Consider the following 21,395-nt stretch of genomic DNA (forward strand, 5'->3'; position numbering starts at 1 on the left):
AAAAAAAAAAGATGTCATGATAAAAGGGTAAAAAATATTGATAAGATCAACGAAATCATTGCTTATTTTTGAGGAATGGTTTTAAGTTGACTTAGAAAATATTTCTGCAAGATGAATATTTTTCAATCAGCAATATAAAACTGTGAATATAGTTTATGTATGTTTCAAGATCACTATAATACAATGAAGTTTGAGAGCAGTGTTAAGAGAGCTGGTTGTGGTAATAATGAGTCCTTTACGACTTTTGGTTCAGCTTATACACAGTAAGATTCACAAAAGTAAAGAACAATCACAATAATTATCTCTCTTCACTGAAAATGCCCTTTTTCTGAGTACTTCCTTGAGACAGTTAAAAGAGGCTGTCTCCTATACTGTATGTTGGAAAAGTAACCATTCCAGTCTAATATATGATATAAGAGAACCGTTAACAAGAAAACACACTTATCAAAATTCCTTCCACTAGTAGCCTAAAACCAACACATGATTTAGCTGCTTTGGCAGCATTCTGAGTATCTTTTCTCAGTGACTCACCACTATGTGGCTGATAAAGCAGTGAAAAAAATGGCTGCCATCTGTCGTTACTCATTATGTAAGTCTAGGCTTTCAAAACAGTGTGACACCAAGATAGAGAAAACTGTCTGATACATGCTTTTAGTTTAGATTAATTTTATAAAATGCAAGAGGATCTCTCCATTAACTAATAGAATAGGTAATGAGATAGAAATTAGAACTACTACAAATTTATTATAGAATAGAATATAGAAAAAGAGGTGATTTCAAAAAAATGTGTTTAGGGAAGGCAGGCTGCTGCTTTGGGACCATATCTACAAACTGGCAAAGTTTAAAAAAATACTGATCATATCCTTAAAGTGTATTTTAAGAAGGACATCTTCAAATGATGCCCTGAAGTACTTGAGATTCAATAGAGCAGTTTTTCATGAATTTACAGGTACATATCCATCCCTGTACTTAAGAATGTAGGTTCTGTAATCAGAATGCATGATAGAATCCTGGCTTTGCTATTTATCAATGGTATGCCCTTGGGAAAGTTATTTAACCTCGATGAGACTTAGCTTTCTCATTTGTGAGATAGGGATGATAACAGTTTTTATAAAATAAGATGTTAAGTTTTTGTAGCATGAAGATTAAATGAGATAATTGGAAAACAATAAAAAGAAGCAAAAATATAAGTAAAAAATGACCTCTTCCAGTCCTGAAACCTTAGGGTCTTTTTCCAAGTTTGTTTTTTGTCTTTAGTATACTATCAGTTGTCAAGGTTTGTTCACTGCAAAACAACTGTACATAGATACAGCCCAAACTCTCATTTAGACCTTACCATCTCATGGCTTTTTCTCTTTTTAAAAACTGATATCTTACTTCTAATTTCTTCTGTCTCTTAAGAGAGAATCTTATCACTCAACTCTCTACTTAGAAGCCCTCCTACCAACAACTTGCTCCATGTCCTAGAATCAAGTGTACAATTCATAACTTCTAGTTCCTAACTTCTTCCTTCCTTCCTCCAATCCCTTCCACGAATACTGAGCAACTACTATGTTCCAGTCTCTAGACAACAGGGAAACATTGGTAAACAAGGGATACAGCCTCTATTCTCATGGAACTTATAGTCTATTGAGAATGTTAAAAAATTAAAGAAGCTTCACTGTGACCCTGGCATAGAATGCAAGGAAATGGGCTACTTTAAGGAAAAGGCTCTACCATGGTGCCCTGGAAACTAAAACTGTCCTCTTCAAGTCAACAGTGATCTCAAAGTTGTCAAAGTCACAGCTCTTTTTTTTTCCTTCCCTTCCCCAGTCCACAATGAACTCTGTGTCTGTATGTGATACTACTGAGCCCTGCAAACTTCCTGAAATTTTCACTATGCCTGGGCTTGCCTGACACTACAGTCTCCTAGGCCTTCTTCTCCGAGCAGTCCTTTGTTGATCCTTGTTTTAGTTTCCTAGGGCTTCCATAACAAATTACCATACACTTAGTGGCTTAAAACAACAGAAATTTATTCTCTTGAAGTTCTGGAGGCTAGAAGTCCATTAGGATGTCATCAGGGCCATGCTCCCTCTGAAGGTGCTGGAGAAGAATCATTCCTTGCCTCTTCCTAGTTTCTGCTGCTTCCCAGCAATCCTTGGTTTTCCTTGGCTTGCAGTGGTATCATTGCAATCTCTGCCTCTGTCTGCACATGGTCTTTTCCCCTGTGTGGCTGTGTCTCTGTTCAAATTTCCTTTGTCTTGTAAGGACACTAGTCATTATAGCCCACCCTAATCCAGTATGACCTCATCATGTCTTAATAACATCTGCAAAGATATGTCCAAATAAAGCCACACTCTGAGGTTCCAGGCAGAAACGAATTGGGGGAGGAGGACACTATTCAACTCACCACAATTCCTCATCTACAATTTATTTACTAGGTGTAGTGAGCTTTCTCATGGTTCTGTCCTCAGTTCTCTTATCTTTGAACTCTTCACTTTGTCTGAGTATGACTTCTCTTTATTTTACTTCTGTTGCTTCAATTTCTACTTCTATGAGGATGACTCTCAAAACCGTTTCTTAAGTAACTCTGCTCGTCTCTGAATTGTCAGCCCACATTTCCAAACGTGTGGTAGGCATTTTACTGTAATTATTCCTCCAAAACCTTAAATTGTGTTTGGTGTAGAACTTATTATCTCGTCCACACTCTTGACTGTCCCATTTTCCTCTGACAGTTCCAGTCCCCATTAATGGTGTTCCATCCATTTAGTCGCCTAGAATAGACCCACAGAGTCATTTTTAATTTCCCCTTCTCATTACTGCCCATGTCCAGGCATCAAAATCTTCTTATTTTGCCTCCAGATCTCTCTCTCTTACATTCACTTCCTCCTTCCCATTCCAACTGTCATTCTTATTATTTCTGAGTAATTGCAATGTGCTCCAAACAGTCTCCATGCATCTAGTCTGTAGTATCCTCTAATTCATTGTTTCATCTGTAATTGGCCATGGTCATTGCTGAGCTCAATAACCTTAATGACTACCCACACGGAATGAAGTGCTTATGGAATAAAGCCCAAATGTTTCAGCATAGCATTTAAAATCTTCCACTATGCTTTAAGCCTACTTTTCACACTCATCTTCTACTATATTAACTTCCTTCTCTGCACTTCGATTATAACACTGAATTGTATTCTGCTTGGCAACTGTAGCTAATGTACTTGTTTCATGAAGCTTATATTACAAGCTTTTTGAGATAATGTATTAAGGGACACCCTGTAAATATTATTAATCATCATCATCACCTTTTGGTCTTCCCCTCAAGTTTGTAGGACAGAGCAGAATCTAAGTAAAGTGGATAAAGATTCAAAAAGTACAAATAACTCAAATGTCCATCATCTGAAGAATGGATAAGTAAAATGTGGTATTATCCATAAAAAGAAATATTATTTGGCAACAAAAAAGAATGAAATACTGATACATGATACAACATAAACTGTGAAAATACTATGCTAAATGACACGGTTATGCTAAATGACAGAAGTCAGTCATAAAAGACCACATTTATATAATTCCATTTATACAAAATGTCCAGAATAGGCAGATATATAGAGACAGATTAGTGGCTGCTTAGAGTTGGGGGACAGGGAGACTGGAGGGTAATAGCTAAGGGGTCCTAGGTTTCTTTTGGAGGTGATAACAATGTTCTAAAATAGATTACGGTGATGACTGAACAACTCCATGAATATATTAAAAATAATTGAATTGCACCCTTTAAACGAGTGAATTGTATGGTATGTGAATTGCGTCTCAACAAGGCTACTAAAGAAAAAGTGCCAATAGCATCAGAGAACCAAGATCCTTAATTTTGATGTTGCATTTGAAAATGTTGCTACAAAATGCGTAACGTAATACAATATGTTTTTTTTTTTTTTTTTTTAAGAGATGGGGCTTTGCTATGTTGCCCAGGCTGGACTTGAACTCTTGGGCTCAAGTGATCCTCCTATCTCAGTGTCCCAGGTAGCTGGGATTACAGGCGCGTACCACCACATTGGCTTGGTTTTTTTTTTTTTTTTTTTAAAAAAAACTAGGAGTTAAATTTAAAAATTGAAAAGCATGAGTGCTTGAAAATACATGACATAAGTGAATTTTTTTCAGGCCAATATCTTTTTGAGAAGGATAAAGAATTTGTAGTTTGCAATCAAAACTCAGTTTTCCTCCAACATTTAAAATCTAGGGCAGAACAAGAGGCAAATTGGCACCTGGAGATGGTAAGCCTTTAGCAAAATGTAATAATTGCTAAGACTTATACAGGACTTACTATATGCTAGACAGTGTTCCAAGTGCTTTTTACATCCAGCGATCATTTATTCCTCCCAACAACTGAGGCATGAGCTACTATTATTCCAAATTTGCAGACGAGAAAGCTGAAGTACAGAAAAATTACATAACTTGCCCAAGGCTACCAGCTGACCTTGGATTTGAACTCAGAGACTTTAGCTCCAGAATCTGTGCTCTTAACAACTAGGCTATGTTGCCTTTCCATACTTGCCTCTTCTCCTGTTTATTGCTCTCTTCAACAACATAGCTTCCAGGAAATAATCTATATTTAATGAATAATGGTTTTTATTGTGAATATCATAGGGAGAAATACTACTTGGCATAGAGGGATTCATAAAAAAATGATCGTAGATCATCAATTCATATTTGCTACACTTTCATTTTTTTACACCCCAAACATTTTTAATACTGAGTAGTAAACACCAAACACACTCTGATTGCTAAGCATAGTTCTTCATTTCCAGAAAGAAATGTTCTCCTCCCTTTAAATGTGAGGATATTTAATAGGAAAAGAGAAATAGGCTAATAAAATTTCTACCACCAAATAAAGTGACAGGACAAAAATGACTTCAGTATCCTTCCAGTTTGCAAATGTTTTCCATTTACTTTAAAAGCACATCTTACTGACAGATTCCTTCCCCACCTCTTACTTTTGTGAAGGGCAAGGAATGCTAGCATTTCAAACTATTTATTATTTTTTCATTTCAAAAATCTTATTTGCTTAAGTGTTCTCTACAGATTCTGCCTCAGCAGACCTTTCATTAATGAGCTAGAAAACGAGTTTTCTCACTACACCATAGACTAACTGAATCTCACAGTCAGGCAAGAGGAGAAGCGGGTTACAGTGCTGGCGGGCACAACGGACTGTGGACATGGTTCCTCAGACTGCTGTTGTCTTCCAATATCTCTTCTTTCCTCCTTCCTCAGCAAATGAGCCCCAATTTCCCTTCTAAGTATGGCACAATTCCCATGTGACACAATTCTGGACTCTGGGATGCTGGCAGAACAGCAGTGCAGCGTGTGGATTCCAAGAAATACGAATAAAGGGAGGAGATATGCTATTTTTTGGTTCTTTCCTCTTCCTATGGCTGCAGTAGGGACAAGATGCTTGAAGCCTTTGCAGCCTTCAGGAAAACCAAGTGCTGGGGACAGTAGAGAAGCAAGCTGCAGAAAGACACCTGGGCCCTCGTGACTGTGCAGAGATACTCACGGTCTCAGATCGTCAACCTTCAGACTGTTCCCATGTGTGAGAGGAAATAAACTTCTATTTTGCTTAAGCTACTGATATTTTGTCTTTTCTGTCTCTCATATCTGAACCTAATCCCAGTTGATACAGAGCTAAAAAGTCCCAGCACCTTCTTGCGTTCTTGTGATTCTTCACCAAAGACTCATACATAGCTCATAGGGGTCTATAACTTCCTTCAATTGTATGTTAAATGCCACGTGCATTCACACACACTTTTTCAGGCAGAAGAGTTCCATGGCAACTCATTTAACTTTTCAGATCCTCAGCTTCCTCATCTATAATAGGATAACAACACTTCCTCTGCAGGGTTGATTTCATGCTTAGAAAGAAGCCGTGTAAAGCATCTCGTAAAGTGAATAGTGCCTAGGCATTCCTCCTTATTTCCAAAACTGCGTAAGTGTTTTCACCACACTTCCCAGTGATCTTAAATATTGCCGTTATCTTCGACTTCTCGTACTCTCTCACTAGATTACCATATTAGTTGTCAAGAACAAAGAATACTTCTCTACACCATCTCCTGCATTCTTTTTCTGTGTCCCTACTATTCCCATCAGGTTATAGCCTTTGTCATCTCTCTGAGACCCCTATCAGGTCTTCTCATTTCTGGTCTCTTCTTCTTCCATTTCACCTCTGCCAGACTACTAGATTAATTTACCCTAAGTCCTGGATTGCCAGGGGTTCTCCAACGTCTATCAAATGAAATAAAACTTCATACTATAAATGTAGTCAAGGTAGCACAATACAGACGAAAGAATTATGGATTCATACACACCTAGATTTGAGTCCTAATTTTACCCTCTTACTTGCTTTATGGTCTTGGGAAATTTATTTAACTTCTTAGAACCTGATGTACCTTAGCTCTAAAATGGAGATAATAGTACATACCATAGAGGGTTACAGTGAAGACAGATGAGACCTGACATATGAAATGACAAGCTTGGTGCCTAGTACCTACTAGGTGCTCAATAAATATGTTAGCTTCTCCTTTCCCTTCATGGAATGGATATAGACTAAGAAGCCTTGTCTGCAGCTTATCATTCTTCCACTAATCCCATACTTGTCTAACCTGTGCTAGTCAAACCAGATTATCTGTTACTTCCCAGAAATGTTATGTTCTGCCTTCTCTATTCAATTCTAAAATTTTGATCATACTGAGTTTCTCTTTAGATACCCTTTTGTCCCATTTTATCTCTTAAAAACCTACTCATCCTTCAAGGATCACCTCACAATCATCTCCTCCATGAAGCCTTGTCCTGATGTCTCCAGTCAGATGTAAACTTTCTTTGTTCAAAAAGGCACATTCTCTGTGCCTCTTCTATGTATAGCACATCACAGGGTCTGCCTTGCCTTGTTTTGTGTACTCGTTCTCCCTCCTATAAGACTATAGGCACCTTGAGAGGAGAGCCAGAACCCTCTCCAATTTCGTATCTCTCTCAGCATCTAGCCCAGGTCCTTTTATCTGTATTTACTGAGTTAACCTCAAAATTCTCAGGCAGGGCTCTTTTCAACATAGTCCTAGATCCTTTTTTCATACTTTTACAACACAATGAAGACAGAATGATTAAAAGTGTATTCGGGGAATACTCTATTTTAGATTTTTCTTTGTCCAAAAAAGGAAGCAATAGCTTCTGGATGCAAAACACTTAGTAGTTGATCTAGCACTGTTACTCAGCATTCAAAAACATTTATTATTGTGTCCATTGCATACTCAGGACTTTTTCCTTTCCTTTATTTCCTAAGAATCTGGCTCAGTCTCTTACTTCCCCAAGGCCCTCAAGGGTTTTTTTTTTTTCTTTTCTGCATTTCAACAATGAATCTCATATCTGGCTTTGAGTACCCCTCCTAAAGATCATGGATAGGAGCAAAGCCTTCTGGGACACATTATTAGTACAGCTGCCAGTGGGCAGGAGGTGCTTATAAAATAAAAAGGCTCCGGATTCTGGGAACATATGTGCAGCTATAAGTGAACCACCCAACACAGCTGAAAAGAAACACCCAAGAACACCTCCTTTTATTCTTTTTAAGCTGTGTGTGGAAGAGGCAAATCATATTAGATTGCAAATAACTCTCAGAAGGATTCTCTTTCTATAGTGTCACCATGTGCTAATATCATAACCTTTGCCTATCAGGTCCACGTGCTTTAGAATTACAGGAAGCTTGTAAAGTCAAGTTTAAAGCAGCAAAAGTCTAGTTTCTAATTTATTGGATAATATCAAGTATTATTATCTGACTTGGAACATTTTCCATGTAATTGTGAAAAAGAAAAAAAAATCCCACACAACTATAAGATTTAATGAAGCTTTAGTTCAGTCTGCAGAAAAGTAGTTGATAAAATGTTATTAGAAAACACAATAAAATCACCACTAAGCTGCAGACATTAAACATCACATTGTAAACTCAATTTCGAAAATAGAAAATTACTTTCTATGTAAAATTCTCATACCTCATTAGAACTCGGAGAGTTTTTATAGAATCTTCGAAGTTGCCAATGTATTACATAGTCATATCATTAAAAAGAAAGCACTGGCCAAGAAACATATTGATTTTAAGCATACTGGGGACAAGAAACTATCTCATGTGTGTCTGTAAGACAAAGGATTTTGCCTAACCTACATTTGGTGAGGATACTAAGGGAGGACAATGAGAGGATTTAAAAAGTGGTATGAGGCTTTTCTCCAGATGCAGATAGACTTTGATGTGCAGGGAGAAACGGCTTTGTCAGATATTTTCAAAGAGAAAAGCTGGAAAAACCATAATAAAAAGGAGTCAATTTTTTTAGAGGCAGTCTTTCTAGATACCCTCTGCTAGTGGTGATTTTTTTCCTCAAAACCATAGACCATATTTGAAAGGCTTAATTCTGAGAAGAGCAGAATATGCAGTTGCAGACCTTCAGAGTCAGTCAGACCAGAAAGAAGCAGCTGACAGTGTGAGGCCAGTACTGACCTTGAATTTGGCCAGGTTGGGAAACGAGAGCAGTAAGATAGATGTGACATAAGATAGATCCTTTGGTGGGTTTCTGCAAAGCTCAGATGACCCCCAATTCACAGCCATGTTGGTAAGATGTAAGCCCACCTCATGGCCATATTTGACTGGGCCAACCTGATAGCAAACTGGGTCAATTAGGAATGTGGATCAGAACAGAGGCTGGCCTTGTAAACGTGACTTTGGAAGCTCTGGGAGCTGTAGGGAAATTACCAGGCAACCTGAAAGTGGGGGGTAAAAAGTCTCTCGAAAGGGAAGAATAAAACAAATGTGGGGAAAGAAGCAGAGAAAGGGGATAGTGAGTGAATACTCCCTGGGGTTCCTATCATTCATTCCTGGCCCCAGTTCTATCAGAGGCGCAGCTGCATTTTGCCCTTGGCCTCCAGGACTTCTACTGCATCTTGATATTTAACCCCTCTATTTTTTTGCTAAAGCTAGCTTCAGTAGGGTATCTGCTACCTGCAACCTAGAGAACCGTAGCTGGCAGACTACTACAGAGGCCACTGTGTAGCTGTGGGAAAGGTAGTGTCTCTTGTAGCAGTTACTCTCAATGAAAGCATTCCATTCGCTAATCACACACAGAGCCAACATTCCTAATGATTATTACAACATTAACAGACTATAAACACAAAAACATCCTTCTCAGAAAACAGGGATTTCCTGGCCTAACACAGTAGAATCTGGGGGCTTTGATCAGTTGTCAGAATGATGATGATGATGATAACAGCTACCATTTACTGAGTGTCATAATAATAATTTATTGAGTCTTTAACTATATAAGGCATGACGCTAGATGCTTTACACACATTATCGCTATTCCTCATACTTGGGGGTAGAAGTTTGAAAAGGTTTATGACATAATGAACAACAGAGATGTCATCTGGGAAAGGCCAGCCTGCTGGGCCTGTTGGGAAGGCAGGTAGACACGAGAGGGCATTTAATGTGATAGATTCACCATGATTCAAGATCTGGCCGTTGGTCCTATAGTCTCAGAAAATTTCAGTGGTGTCCTAGCACTGACTAGACTTAGGAATGCTGACTCATGCTAACACATTTCACTAGAGACTGATATATAAACCAGATGCCAAGTTATTAATTTACCATGAGATGTAGAACTGCCAAGTAGCCTGGATACTGATGCCGGCGGACCAGTGTATGACACTCTCTCTGTAGACAGACTGCATTGGGAGCCAAACTATTAGAATGTTGTTTAGGTGGTTACATGATTTGAATGTTAGACACAGAGATGTGACAGCTGCTACATTCATCTCCATAAAGGGGATTTAGCTACCAGGTGAAGCAGACACTTGGGCACCATTTCTTTGGATGCTGCCAGAAAGGCCTCAGCCAACAAATGCTTCCGTGACCCTCCTAGATTCCAGAGCTGACTAGTCCTTCTTCTGAAGAAAACATTCTTTCTTTAGAAATCTTAATGCCCAATCCATCTTGTGTGTTTGGGAGTCCTTTTATTGATTTAAAGTTACTTTGCATATTTTTATTCTGATTCATTATTTCATAATTTAAGAGTTTAAAGTAAAAGGATAATTTTGTTTTCCTTCTTTCCACATTTCTCAGTGGGGTGGCTCACTATTATCCTAGTGTATCACCTACAATACTGTTACCCTAATTTTTTACATATAGGAGAAAGAATATAAGTTTTGGAGTAAGACCAGGGATTAAATTCTGGCACCCCCCACTTTATAAGTTTCATGATTCGAGACCAGTTAATTAACTTTTCTTGGCTTCAGTTTCCCCACTTATAAAATGAGGATGATACCCACCTCACAAAATAAAGTGAAATTGAGGTTATTTATGTCAAGTACCTGGCACAGTGCTGGGTGTAAAACACATAGATGATCATAAATACACATTGGAGCAAAAATAATACAGATCTCTACCATTTAGGTTCTCCTTGTATCTTACAATGTTTGTGCTATAACAAAATACCCCAGATTGGGTAATTTATAAATAATAGAATTTTATTTCTCAGAATTCTGGAGGCTAGGAAGTCCAAATCAAGGCAGGTTCAATGTCTGGTGAGGGTTACTCTCTTCTTCCAAGACGATGCCTTGCTGCTGCCTCATCCAGAGTAGGGAGGGACACTGTGTCCTCACATGGTAGAAGGGATGAAAGGGAATAAACCCACTGCCTTGAGTCCCTTTAGAAGGGCCCTAATCTCATCCATGAAGGCTATGCTTTCCTGACTAAATCACCTCCCAATGTCCCTACCTCTTAATATTACCACACTGGCAATTAAACTTCAACACATGAATTCTGGGGGACATTCATGTCATAGAAACTTAATTTCTAAGTGTGCAATTTTTTTATTCAATATTTTTCCAACGTGGTTTCACTCTGATTTTTATAATCATGTTAGCATTACTTTAAAACTATTTTCTCTGACTTTTGAATTGGATAAACAACAGTGAATTGGGCACAAGTGCACTGATTTCTTTGGCTTACTGTTCTCCTTCTCCACCAGAAATAAACAAGTGACACAGCTTGCTTTTGTCTTTTCTCTTCCTGTTACCCTTGTGAAGATATCTTTTAAGGACTCTAGTCATGTTTTTTTCATATAAGAATTCTGTACTAAATTCTGAAGCTTTTATATAGGAGGAATTTGGGAAATTCTGACATCTGAAGGGTAAATTGAATTCATTAGGCAAAAAAAATTTGTTACTAAAGCTGCACAATTTCATAACACTCTCTCAATGAAAAAGGCATTTTCAAGCTTCAGAATTTGTTCTTGTTCTGTCAATATCGTATTCTTCTTGTTTTCATATTTATTTTCATTTATATGCTGCACTAAACTTTTAGACGTCTTCATTTGGTATGTGACAATGCGCCAAACTAAATATCATCTTTCCTCAAGAGGGAACAAGAACAAGCACCATGACAGATCTGTATGTGAGTTAAAAATACCCATTATCAATTTTACTACGAAGAATGGATTAAATATTGATAAGCTGGGAACATGGGTGTTTTCAAAATGGAATCCTCAATAGGCAGTGGACACCATAGGATTGGGAGAAAGGAAAACCCAGTATGTGCCATAAACTGCGCCAGAAATTTCTTATATCTAGACTCACTTAAACTGAACAAGACTCCTTCTAGGTTGGTGACATTACTTTATCATTTAGATGCTAATTACCAAATTAGATGCTGATTTTATTGACATGTAAATATACTATTAACACTTAAAATTTAACATGATAAAATTATAAACTAACCACAATATTTTATTCAGAATCTATAGTTTGATTTAATATTATGGACATATTTTGTACATTTTTAATTATTACAATTGTAAAATACATTCTTATAAACAGACAAATTTGAGGGTTCTGTATTAAACTCAACTCTATAAGGTCAATTTTTCTTATGAACTAAATGGTCCTGAAGGAGAAAGTCATACAAACTTTAATTCTGTTTTTAGGATTAAAGCCAAGGAGATTAATCTATTTGTGTATTTAAGAACTAGCCTCTGTTTAAGGGGCAACCGGGCTTGGCACAATATTCAATGACCTCACCAAGAGCCTGAGTAATGTAATGACATGACATAGTGTGTTTAAAGCAGATGATACCACTGAAGAATAACACAATGCATCTGATATATAGTTCAGGGTGGAAAACCAAAACACATTCATTAGCCCCATAAAATAGTGATAAATAATGTAATATTTTTGAATAATATGAAATAGGAACATGGATATTTATGTATTGATTCATCCATTCAATACATTTATTGAGCATCTCTACTGCAAAGGATACCGTAAGGGACATAATAATGAATTAGATATGATCCCTCCTTTAGAAACATACAATCTAGGAGGGAGACAAGATATGGACACATAAGTTCAAATATGAGGATTAAGGTAAAAAATAGCATAAAAGTGGTATCATGAAGTTCTATAGGATGTCAGGGGAGGGTGATATTTGAACATAGTTTCCAGGAAAAGCTTCATGGAATATATGGCATTGTAGCTGTTCTGGAAGTGTGGGTAGGACTTCAATTGGTATAGATGGGAGGGATTCAAACGAAGAAGAAGTGGGACGTTACATGCTGGTTTGGGGAATGCCAAATAGGCCAGTTTGACTAGGGCACAGATCATGTCTAAGGGACTGCAAAGCAAAGCTGGGGAGCGGGAAGGTTACACAGGGCTCTCAAGGTTAGTTTAGCAGGGTGATTGAGCTACTGAAGGTTTCCTTCAGGGAATTATTCAGTCTACCTGTTCATTTAAGAACTTAGTAGGATTGGTTGGAAGAAAGAGAGATTGAAGGCTGGAATTCCATTTGGAAGTCACTTTTAGTGGTCCAGGCATTTGTGTGTGGAGGAGTGGAGGGAAGGAAATAAATATTTATTAAGAGCTCATTATGTGTAAAGCATTCATTTAAGTGTATTACTTGTAATATCCCATTTGACACAATATCCCACAACAACAGTGAGAGGTAAATAACATGTATTAACTCCAACGTTCAGTTGAGGAAATTGAAGCTCCAAGAGATCAGTAGTTTGCCTAAGGTCACTGAGTTAGTTAAAAAAGGGCCAAGAATTGAGACTTCAAAGTCCATATTACTTGCATTATACCAGGTTGATAAAGGGCCTTCCTTTTATAAGCTCCCTGCAATTCAAGATCAGCTGTACAATATTTTAGCTGTGCCTCTAACATAGAATTAGTGATAATCACATATAGTAGGAGAACAATTCTGACAATAGACAGGTCCTCCTTGAAAACCAAAATTAGGGAGACTCTTCTACCCTAAACAACCATAGAAACATCCCCACTAGACTGAGCTTTTAATGAGTGGGAAGTACCTTATCTGGATCCCTAGGAGCAGGTCCAAGGTCTGGTACCATAGGTGCTCGAGGAAAAAGCTATTGTATTGAATCGAAATTACGATTCACACTGTGTTTTCTGTTCTTAACAGAAGCTCCAAGGAAACAAGATAATTTGCATGGTCATAAGATCACAATTCAGAGTGTTGTTTCCACAGATAAGACCTACCCCAAGCCCTGGGATAAATTCTGCTCCTAGTCAGGAGAATATAAGGATTGACCTAAGAGCTCAGCAGCATGGCCGCCGTCAGCCTTGCTGCCAGTCCTGCTCTGTTCCACCACCCAACTTGTAGATTTCGAGCATCCCTTCTCACCACTAGGATCCAGCTCTCCCTTTGAACTTCCAGTAAATGCAAGCTTGTCGTGCTCCCTAGGCCTGCATCCCTGTCTTTGAACTTTGTCTACATTTAGGTTCCTTACTTCTTTAACAAAATATAAAACATGGCAAGACTTTTTTGATACCAACTCTTTTCTGGCTGAAACTTTCCAGGCTTCCTTTACGCAGTGTTTTGCTTATGTGCCAAGCCCACTGTCTGGGTCCCTTGGTCTGTCTCAGATCTCCTGGACTACTCCAACTGGTCTGCAGAGTCATCTGTCAGACTCTGGCTCTCCTTGGTCTAGCCTGTGTTTATGCCTGATGAAAAGAGTTTTGACAATAACCGTCATTGTACAGGTTGAGTATTCCTTAGCCAAAATGCTTTGAACCAGAAGTGTTTTGGATTTGGGATTTTTTCAGATTCTGGAACATTTGCATACGCATACCAGTTGAGCATCCCTAATCAAAAAAATCCAAAATCTGCACTGCTCTGATGAGCATTTCCTTTGGGCGTCACATTGGCACTCAGAAAGTTTTGGATTTTGGAGTATTTCAGATTTCACATTTTTGTATTAGAATGCTCAACCTGTAATAGTGGCAATACCCATATCTACAAAACTCTTGCTATGTGCCCAGCACTCTTCTATGTGTTTTACAAACATTAATTCTTATAATCATCACATTATTAGCAGCCTCATTTTTTGATTAGGAAAAAAAGCAAAACAAAAAACCCTAGGCTCAGAGGTTAAATTACTTGTCTAATGCAACACTGTTTGCAATGGCAGAGCAAGACTCTGAACTCAAGCATTTTGGCTATAGTTCATCCTCTTAATCACTATGCTTTCCTGTCCCTCTAACAGCAGTGAGAATATAGAGAACATGCTATTAGTGGATGTACTTACTACCTCAGATGCCCTATTTAATACAGTTCACATAAGAATACCACTAATAATTAGTTATTAGACTTATGTTAATAAATGTATTAATATTTACCTATAAGACTGATCCCAAAAATCAGTTGGGAAGAAGCCCTTACATGATGCTGAAACTTTAATATATGAGTATTTTCATTTTGATCAAAAATCTACAGATATTCTGCATTTAGGCAAGTCTAAAAAGAAAGTATAGTTCACAGATATCGCTGTTTAGCATAAATAATCCAAGAATACTAGTAGAGAACATAATCATGAATATGACCTTGATAGGAAGAGAAAAAAAATCTGAGGATCTAAGAATCATTGTGGAGACTGCTGACATCTTGGTAATGTGGATCATTCTACACACTCTAGTTCACTTGACAAAATGATTGTGTTTCATTGTTACCAACCAAGTCATAAAATGAACATCTGACTAAATACATAATAACCAGGAATTTAAATAACAATTAAATAAGACTACAATAATGCCTATATTGATATGTATCTTGGACTATGACTTGCATTACTACTCTAATTTGGTAAGAACAGAGCACTCATTAAAAAAATTTGGTGAATGTCTTCTATGTACTAGGGACTTGAAACATGTGACTGAGACATACGACAAGGAGCTTATTTTCTAACAATAGAGAGAAAAAGACAATAAGAAAGTAAACACATAAATACATAAGATAATTGTGAATAGCAATACGAGCTATGAAGACAGTAAACCAACATAATGTAATACAGAATGAAGTAATGGAGTAATGGTAGTGGGCTAGCCAGGATGACATTTGAGCTGGTTCTTGGTAGATGAAGACAGGGAGTGGTGATGTTCCAAGGTGAGAGAAGAGCAAGAGAAATGACTGGGGTGGTGTGCTCAAGGAAGAAAAGGAGTCTAGCATGGCTGGAGCAGTGTGAGAAAGGGGGAGACTGACAGGAATTTCAACCAGAGGGGGGCAGATCCCAGACCACAGGTCCCTGTAGTTCACAGTAAGAGATTTGAGTTTTGTTCTAAGCATTAGAGGAAGTCACCACAGGGTTTTAGGTTAGGGAAGTGATATAATATGACCTACATTTTAAGAACATCACTTTAGCTGCTGTTTGGAGAATGCATTACACGTAATCAAGGATGGAAACATAGAGACCAATCAAGAAGCTATCGTAGTAGGGAACAGATGATGGTGGCTTAGATTCAAGTTGTACCAGTAGAAACAGAGAGAAGTAGATGGAACAGGGACATATTTTGGAGGTAAAACTGACAGGACTTGTTGATGGGTTAGAGGTAGGGAGTTAGGGAAAAAGCAATCAGGAATGACTCCTAGGTTTTGAGTGGGTGGTTGTGTAATCTAGTAATAGGTGAAGACTAAGGGAGAAATGGATTTTAGGAGAAATTCAGATCAGTAGAATATTAATAGGTACAATAATAACATAGTGATAGCCACAATGACATTTACATTAAACTCAAGGAAATGGTAAGCAACAAACTTTCCCCAAACCATGTGGAATATGAACATTAGTTACATAGAAAACCAGTCTACCTCAACCCCCAAGGTCAATTTCAGTTCTGAAAATGAAAATTATAGTCATCCAGTTCTGGCCTTATATGGGCATATTTTATTTCACAGAGCAGTTCTTAGAAACTCTGAAGAGTGTGGACACATGGTAGGCACTCAGTAAAGGTGTGGTGAACTGAATGATACCTACTTGTCCCACTGTATTTAGAGACCATGTAACCTACCCACAACAGAATGAGTAGAATTGGGAACTCTTAAAATTGCCACAAATCATGAATCTGAATTACGTTATTCCCTTATTTAAAAATTTCTATCTGTGTATATATACATACATACACACACACGTATGTATTTCTCTGATACTACTAACGTAGAAAACAAGCATGCTCCAAACATTTTTCCTAATATATGATCAGCACTTTTCTACAATGTTTTTATTTTAAAATGAATAGTCATTACATACCTGTAGCACATCACCAAGGTCTGCTGTGCTAATATCTGGATCCTCCGTGGTGTTGAAAGGCACAGGAGTTATTCGTACAAGGGTGAGCACTCTAGGTTCTGGATATCTCCATAACATCATCCCTGGGCTATCTTCAGTTTCATTATAAAACAAGACTTCATAGACACCAGGCAGTTTCAAAGATTCTATCAAATAAAAATATAATTAATTATATGGCTTTAAAGGGGAACATGGTTTATTAAAGCAAGAAAAAACTATGAAAATAAAAGAATATAAAGAAGCTAGTTGATCATTTTTATGTGGTTTGAGACAGAAAGAAATTAAGAATTTCCCCCAATAGAGACTGAATGGTAATGAGCTATTTTTGTTCTACAAGTATTAATGCACTTTCCAAGTGTTCTTGATTTGTTTTTATTTAGTCAATGTGCATTTAAAACACACCACACTCATATATTCTCATACTGAAGCTGTTGCTACTTACCAGCATCTTGTATATACTGAAATTGACCTGTCCGTAAGTCATCTGAACTTTGTTCGCTTTTAAATGTCTGATTCTTTTCCATAGGAGATGGCATTTGAGGTACTGGTTCAGAAACTTGCATTTCAAAATTTCCCTCCTCATAAAGGTATCCATTGAGTAATTCATGTAGAAGAACTAAACAATTCAAATGTTCTTGACCCCAGAAGACCTTTAAAATCATATGAAAAATTCTAGTGGCTTTTAAATACAAACATTTCTTGAGAATAATTATGTATAATCATATTTGAATTAATAAGTCTATAATTATGCTCAATTTAATTACCAATAACAAATTATAATTTCTAAGAAGTAATTGACCTATAGGATGAAATTGTATTACTTGAGTAAACATATAACAATAAGAAAATAAACTACATCATATATTATGTGAATAACAATAAATTGTAAATGCTAGATTAATGTAATTATGTTCACATGAAGTAATATTTATGAATTAATTTAGCTAAGAGGGAAAAGAACACCTATTAGGGTCTGAGAGAAGGCAATAAAGATCACCTAGGCTAAAATTTTAATAAAATAATAACTTTATGAAATAGCTTCCTACATTTTGTCATAAGATTACATAAACAATCCTTATTATAGAGTTCCTTTTTTTGCACTTTTATTCTTCAGAGAAAAAGAGAGGGAATCTGCTCAATGAACCCGAACTTACAGGGCTCCCAACTTCTGTGTTTAGTGAGAATGCACCAACATACAGGATTCCATAGCCCCTGAGAATCAACTGTACTTCTAGGAGCTACAGTAGAGTTTCAGAACAAAAGGACTTGGTGTTTTCTCTAATGGAGAAGATTAAGTTTTCTATTTCTGCATGTGAATAATATTAATCTACAATAGAATTATGACCAGTAGATTATAATAATTAATGTCTGGGGATTAAAAATTTCAGTAATTTCTCTATCTATATTGGGTAAAGGCAATATAACTATAAATTCTAAGAAAATCAGGAAACACAGAAAAGACAAAAGAATACACAGTAGTAGAAAAGTATAGCCCTAGACCTCCTGGATAGCTTTTAAATCCTAGACTTAGGTTCTGCTCTCTGTAATTAAGGCATCTCATAAATGAAAGTAAGATATATAACACTAGGTCTACTTTTGTTCTCATCAATCTTATTTTTATTTGATGCTGAAAAATAGAGAAAGGTGAAAAGTCAAGCTGGGGAGTAGAACATTGTGCTCTACACTTTAAATTGTCAAAAGATAGTCAGTGACTATAATCTAGAGATGATATACTGTATTTTGGTTTTGTTCATATTGTTCTTAACGTGAAGTTGCTTTGTTGCCTTAGGAAAAAGGTGATATAATCAATATTCTCAATAAAGTAGAATAAAACCACATACTTATTGCTAAGTATGTGAAGATTTCCCATAGACGCTAAAAATCTTCAAAGCAACACACACAAAAAATAAGTTATTAGGATCTCTCCAAATCTTGCTGTGTCATTAAAAAAACTAGTGAAAAGTTGAGGCAATACAACAAAAATAAGAAATTTATGTTTAGTATGTCTCCATTATTGACAAATTAGTCACTACAATTTTCTATCACTGTGAATCTCTTGAGCTTTTTGGATTTGTTCCAAGTTTGGGGGTGTATCAAATCACATAAAGATTAGATTAAAATCTATCCAAATAAAAGATTATCGAGAAATAAGTTGGATAGCCTCACACATTCCATATTTGGCTGTAAGACAAATACATAAAAGGTTGCAAAGTGACTTATATATCAAATGTTGGTAACCAGACATCATAATATGTAAGAAACTGCTATTAGGAGATGGTTCTTATATATTGCCAGTGACTCCATGCTTAAGACAGGTTGACTACTTTATAATTAGAAAAGTCAACCATTATTAAAAAAAAAAAGTTTGATCCAGCAATTCTACTCCTAGTTATACACCCTACAGAAATTAAAATATATGTCCACACAAAAAAACCTGTACACAAATCTTCATGGTGGCATTATACATAATACCCAAAAGTAGAAAGGACCCAAATGTCCACCAACTGATGAAAGGATAAATAAAATGTGATATATATCCATATAATGGAATACCTTGTCATAAAAAGGATTAAAATACTGACATCTGCTAAAACAGGGAAGAACCTTGAAAGCATTATGCTAAGTTGAAGAAGTCAGTCACAAAGACCACATATTATATGATAACATTTATATGAAATGTCCAGAATAGGCAAATCTGAAGAGGCAGAAAGTATATTAGTGGTTTCCTAGGCCTGGAAAGAGGGTTAGAGAGTAATGGAGAATGACTGCTAATGGGCATGGGGTTTTTTAGGGGTAGTAATGAAAATGTTCTAAAATTAATTGTGGTTATGATTGCACAACTCTGTGAATATACTAAAAAACCACTGTATCATATAGTTTAATTGTATGAATCGTATGATATGTGAATTATATCTCAATAAAGCTGTTAAAAATTTAATAAGGTAGCAATGTGACAATACCCCTTTTTTCACCACACAAATATTTAAAATTTAGTGAAACAGTTGAAAAATGAACAAAGGCCAATTAAAAACGTATGGGAAAAATATGACCAATACCCACAGACCTGTAGCAGACCTCCTCTTAAATCAATAGATATTTTTGGTATGGACTGTTCTGGGCCTGGATTGCCACTGTGTTTACACCATTTAGCTTCCAGATTGGCAGTAGCACAACATGGTCCTATCAGAATCCGACTTCTTTCTTTGAGACTTGTTTTAAGGATGAAATCATTAATGCTGAGTAGAAATGATGACCCAAGAATTATGCCTGAAAAAAAAGAAATGGAGAAGGTATATAATTCTTCCTTGTCAAAATATGTGTGGGTAAGAACTACCTGTATTTTTAAAGAGTGTTAATTCACCCCTTGTCAGAGTCTTCTTTTTCAGCTGGCTTTCCACCACAGCTTCATGCCATTTATATAGAATTCTAGTTATTAAGCAGGTATACCTCATTCACATTCCTAACGAAGTAATATTTGCCAAAACATTATGACTTTTTCCATGTGTGAGCATTTTAAGTTTTATGAGTAGAGATGTTTTCATTAAATTGTGCAAGTTTTTCAAACAACTACATTAAGAATAAGAACAGCTGCTTCATTTGTCTATCGTTAACAAGATGGGAAAGGGGAATTTTCTGTGATTTCCTACAGTAACAGAGTACAGTATATTAGTTTGCTAGACACTCAAGTGCTTGACTGGCCCATGTTAAAATTCAAAACAATCAAAATATATAACATGTGTTTTCTAAAAATTTTAGTTTAATCCAAACTTCACACATCATAACCACTTTAAGTTTACAAAGTCTTAAAAACAGATAGTGGCAGGTTAGATTTATGAGAGAAACTATATGCTATAGTTCAAAGTAAATATACCCAGAAAAGGAATACACTTTAAAATGTAGGTTTTCCTTTGAACTTAAACTAGGAGTGTAGATCAAAACCTTTTCATAAAACCAACGGCACACTTTAAGATATTTAGATGCAAAGTTAGAGTGGTGAGTTAACTTTCCTCCCAAGGAGCTCATATTCTAAATTGTCATTGTGAATATTGAATTTCACCAGACCACGTTTGTAATGCCCATGGCTTATTTTTCTAATGATATTTGATCCTAAAAAAAGATGAAAGATTAAAAAACACCTTAGGCCCACAGTATCCACATGTTTCAAAGTACAGTACCCACATTGACTTTTCAATTCTGTAGAGACTTGAAAACTTCATGTATGTCTTATGTTCCTTCTGCAGAAATAAGATATAAAACCTCTAATCCTCCACAGAAGGCATCACATCCACAAAAGTGTTAGAGCTTAGACTTCTGTTAAAAAATTATCATGGTGAAAATAAATTTCTTAAATTTTTTCATCAACTATATGCGGCACTGAAACTTCCATTTCATTTACATAATTATCTTAATTATCTTGATTCAAAGTTCCATTCCACTTAAAGAAAAAAAATAGAGCCAAAAATAAAAAAATAGAAATGAACGCCCAAAATACCTAAAAATCAAAAACCATCTTTATTAATGTTGTTTATAACTTGTCATAACTTCCTGACTTAACTGCATTATATTTTCTGAAGTATTTAAAACTTCTCAACAGTAAATACCTGCTAAGTGAAACACATCAATTCATCATCCAGAAATTTGCCAAAATGGGATTATAAAAGTTTAGGCTTAATTCAGTACAACGATCTAGAAAACAAGCATTAAGGGAATGTCAGGATTACATTACCCTTCATTCTCAAACACACGTATCCTTGTACTGCCCTA

The 21,395-nt window shown here is 36.4% G+C and overlaps 1 protein-coding gene across 1 annotated transcript in view; it reads right to left on the reverse strand.

The window, feature by feature from the left end:
• Positions 1–21,395, reverse strand: part of VPS13B (vacuolar protein sorting 13 homolog B (yeast)) — a 933,283-nt gene that overhangs the window by 138,948 nt on the left and 772,940 nt on the right. Inside the window, exons 36-38 of the mRNA XM_012643529.1 lie at positions 19,696–19,898; positions 17,074–17,281; positions 16,593–16,777 (exon numbers count right to left, since the gene is read on the reverse strand). Coding sequence (XP_012498983.1) covers positions 16,593–16,777; positions 17,074–17,281; positions 19,696–19,898 — 596 coding nt within the window. The remainder of the gene's footprint in view (positions 1–16,592; positions 16,778–17,073; positions 17,282–19,695; positions 19,899–21,395) is intronic.

Source organism: Propithecus coquereli, unplaced genomic scaffold (genome assembly GCF_000956105.1).
Source record: "Propithecus coquereli isolate 6110/MARCELLA unplaced genomic scaffold, Pcoq_1.0 Scaffold2, whole genome shotgun sequence".
In the NCBI taxonomy this organism is placed as follows: domain Eukaryota; kingdom Metazoa; phylum Chordata; class Mammalia; order Primates; family Indriidae; genus Propithecus; species Propithecus coquereli.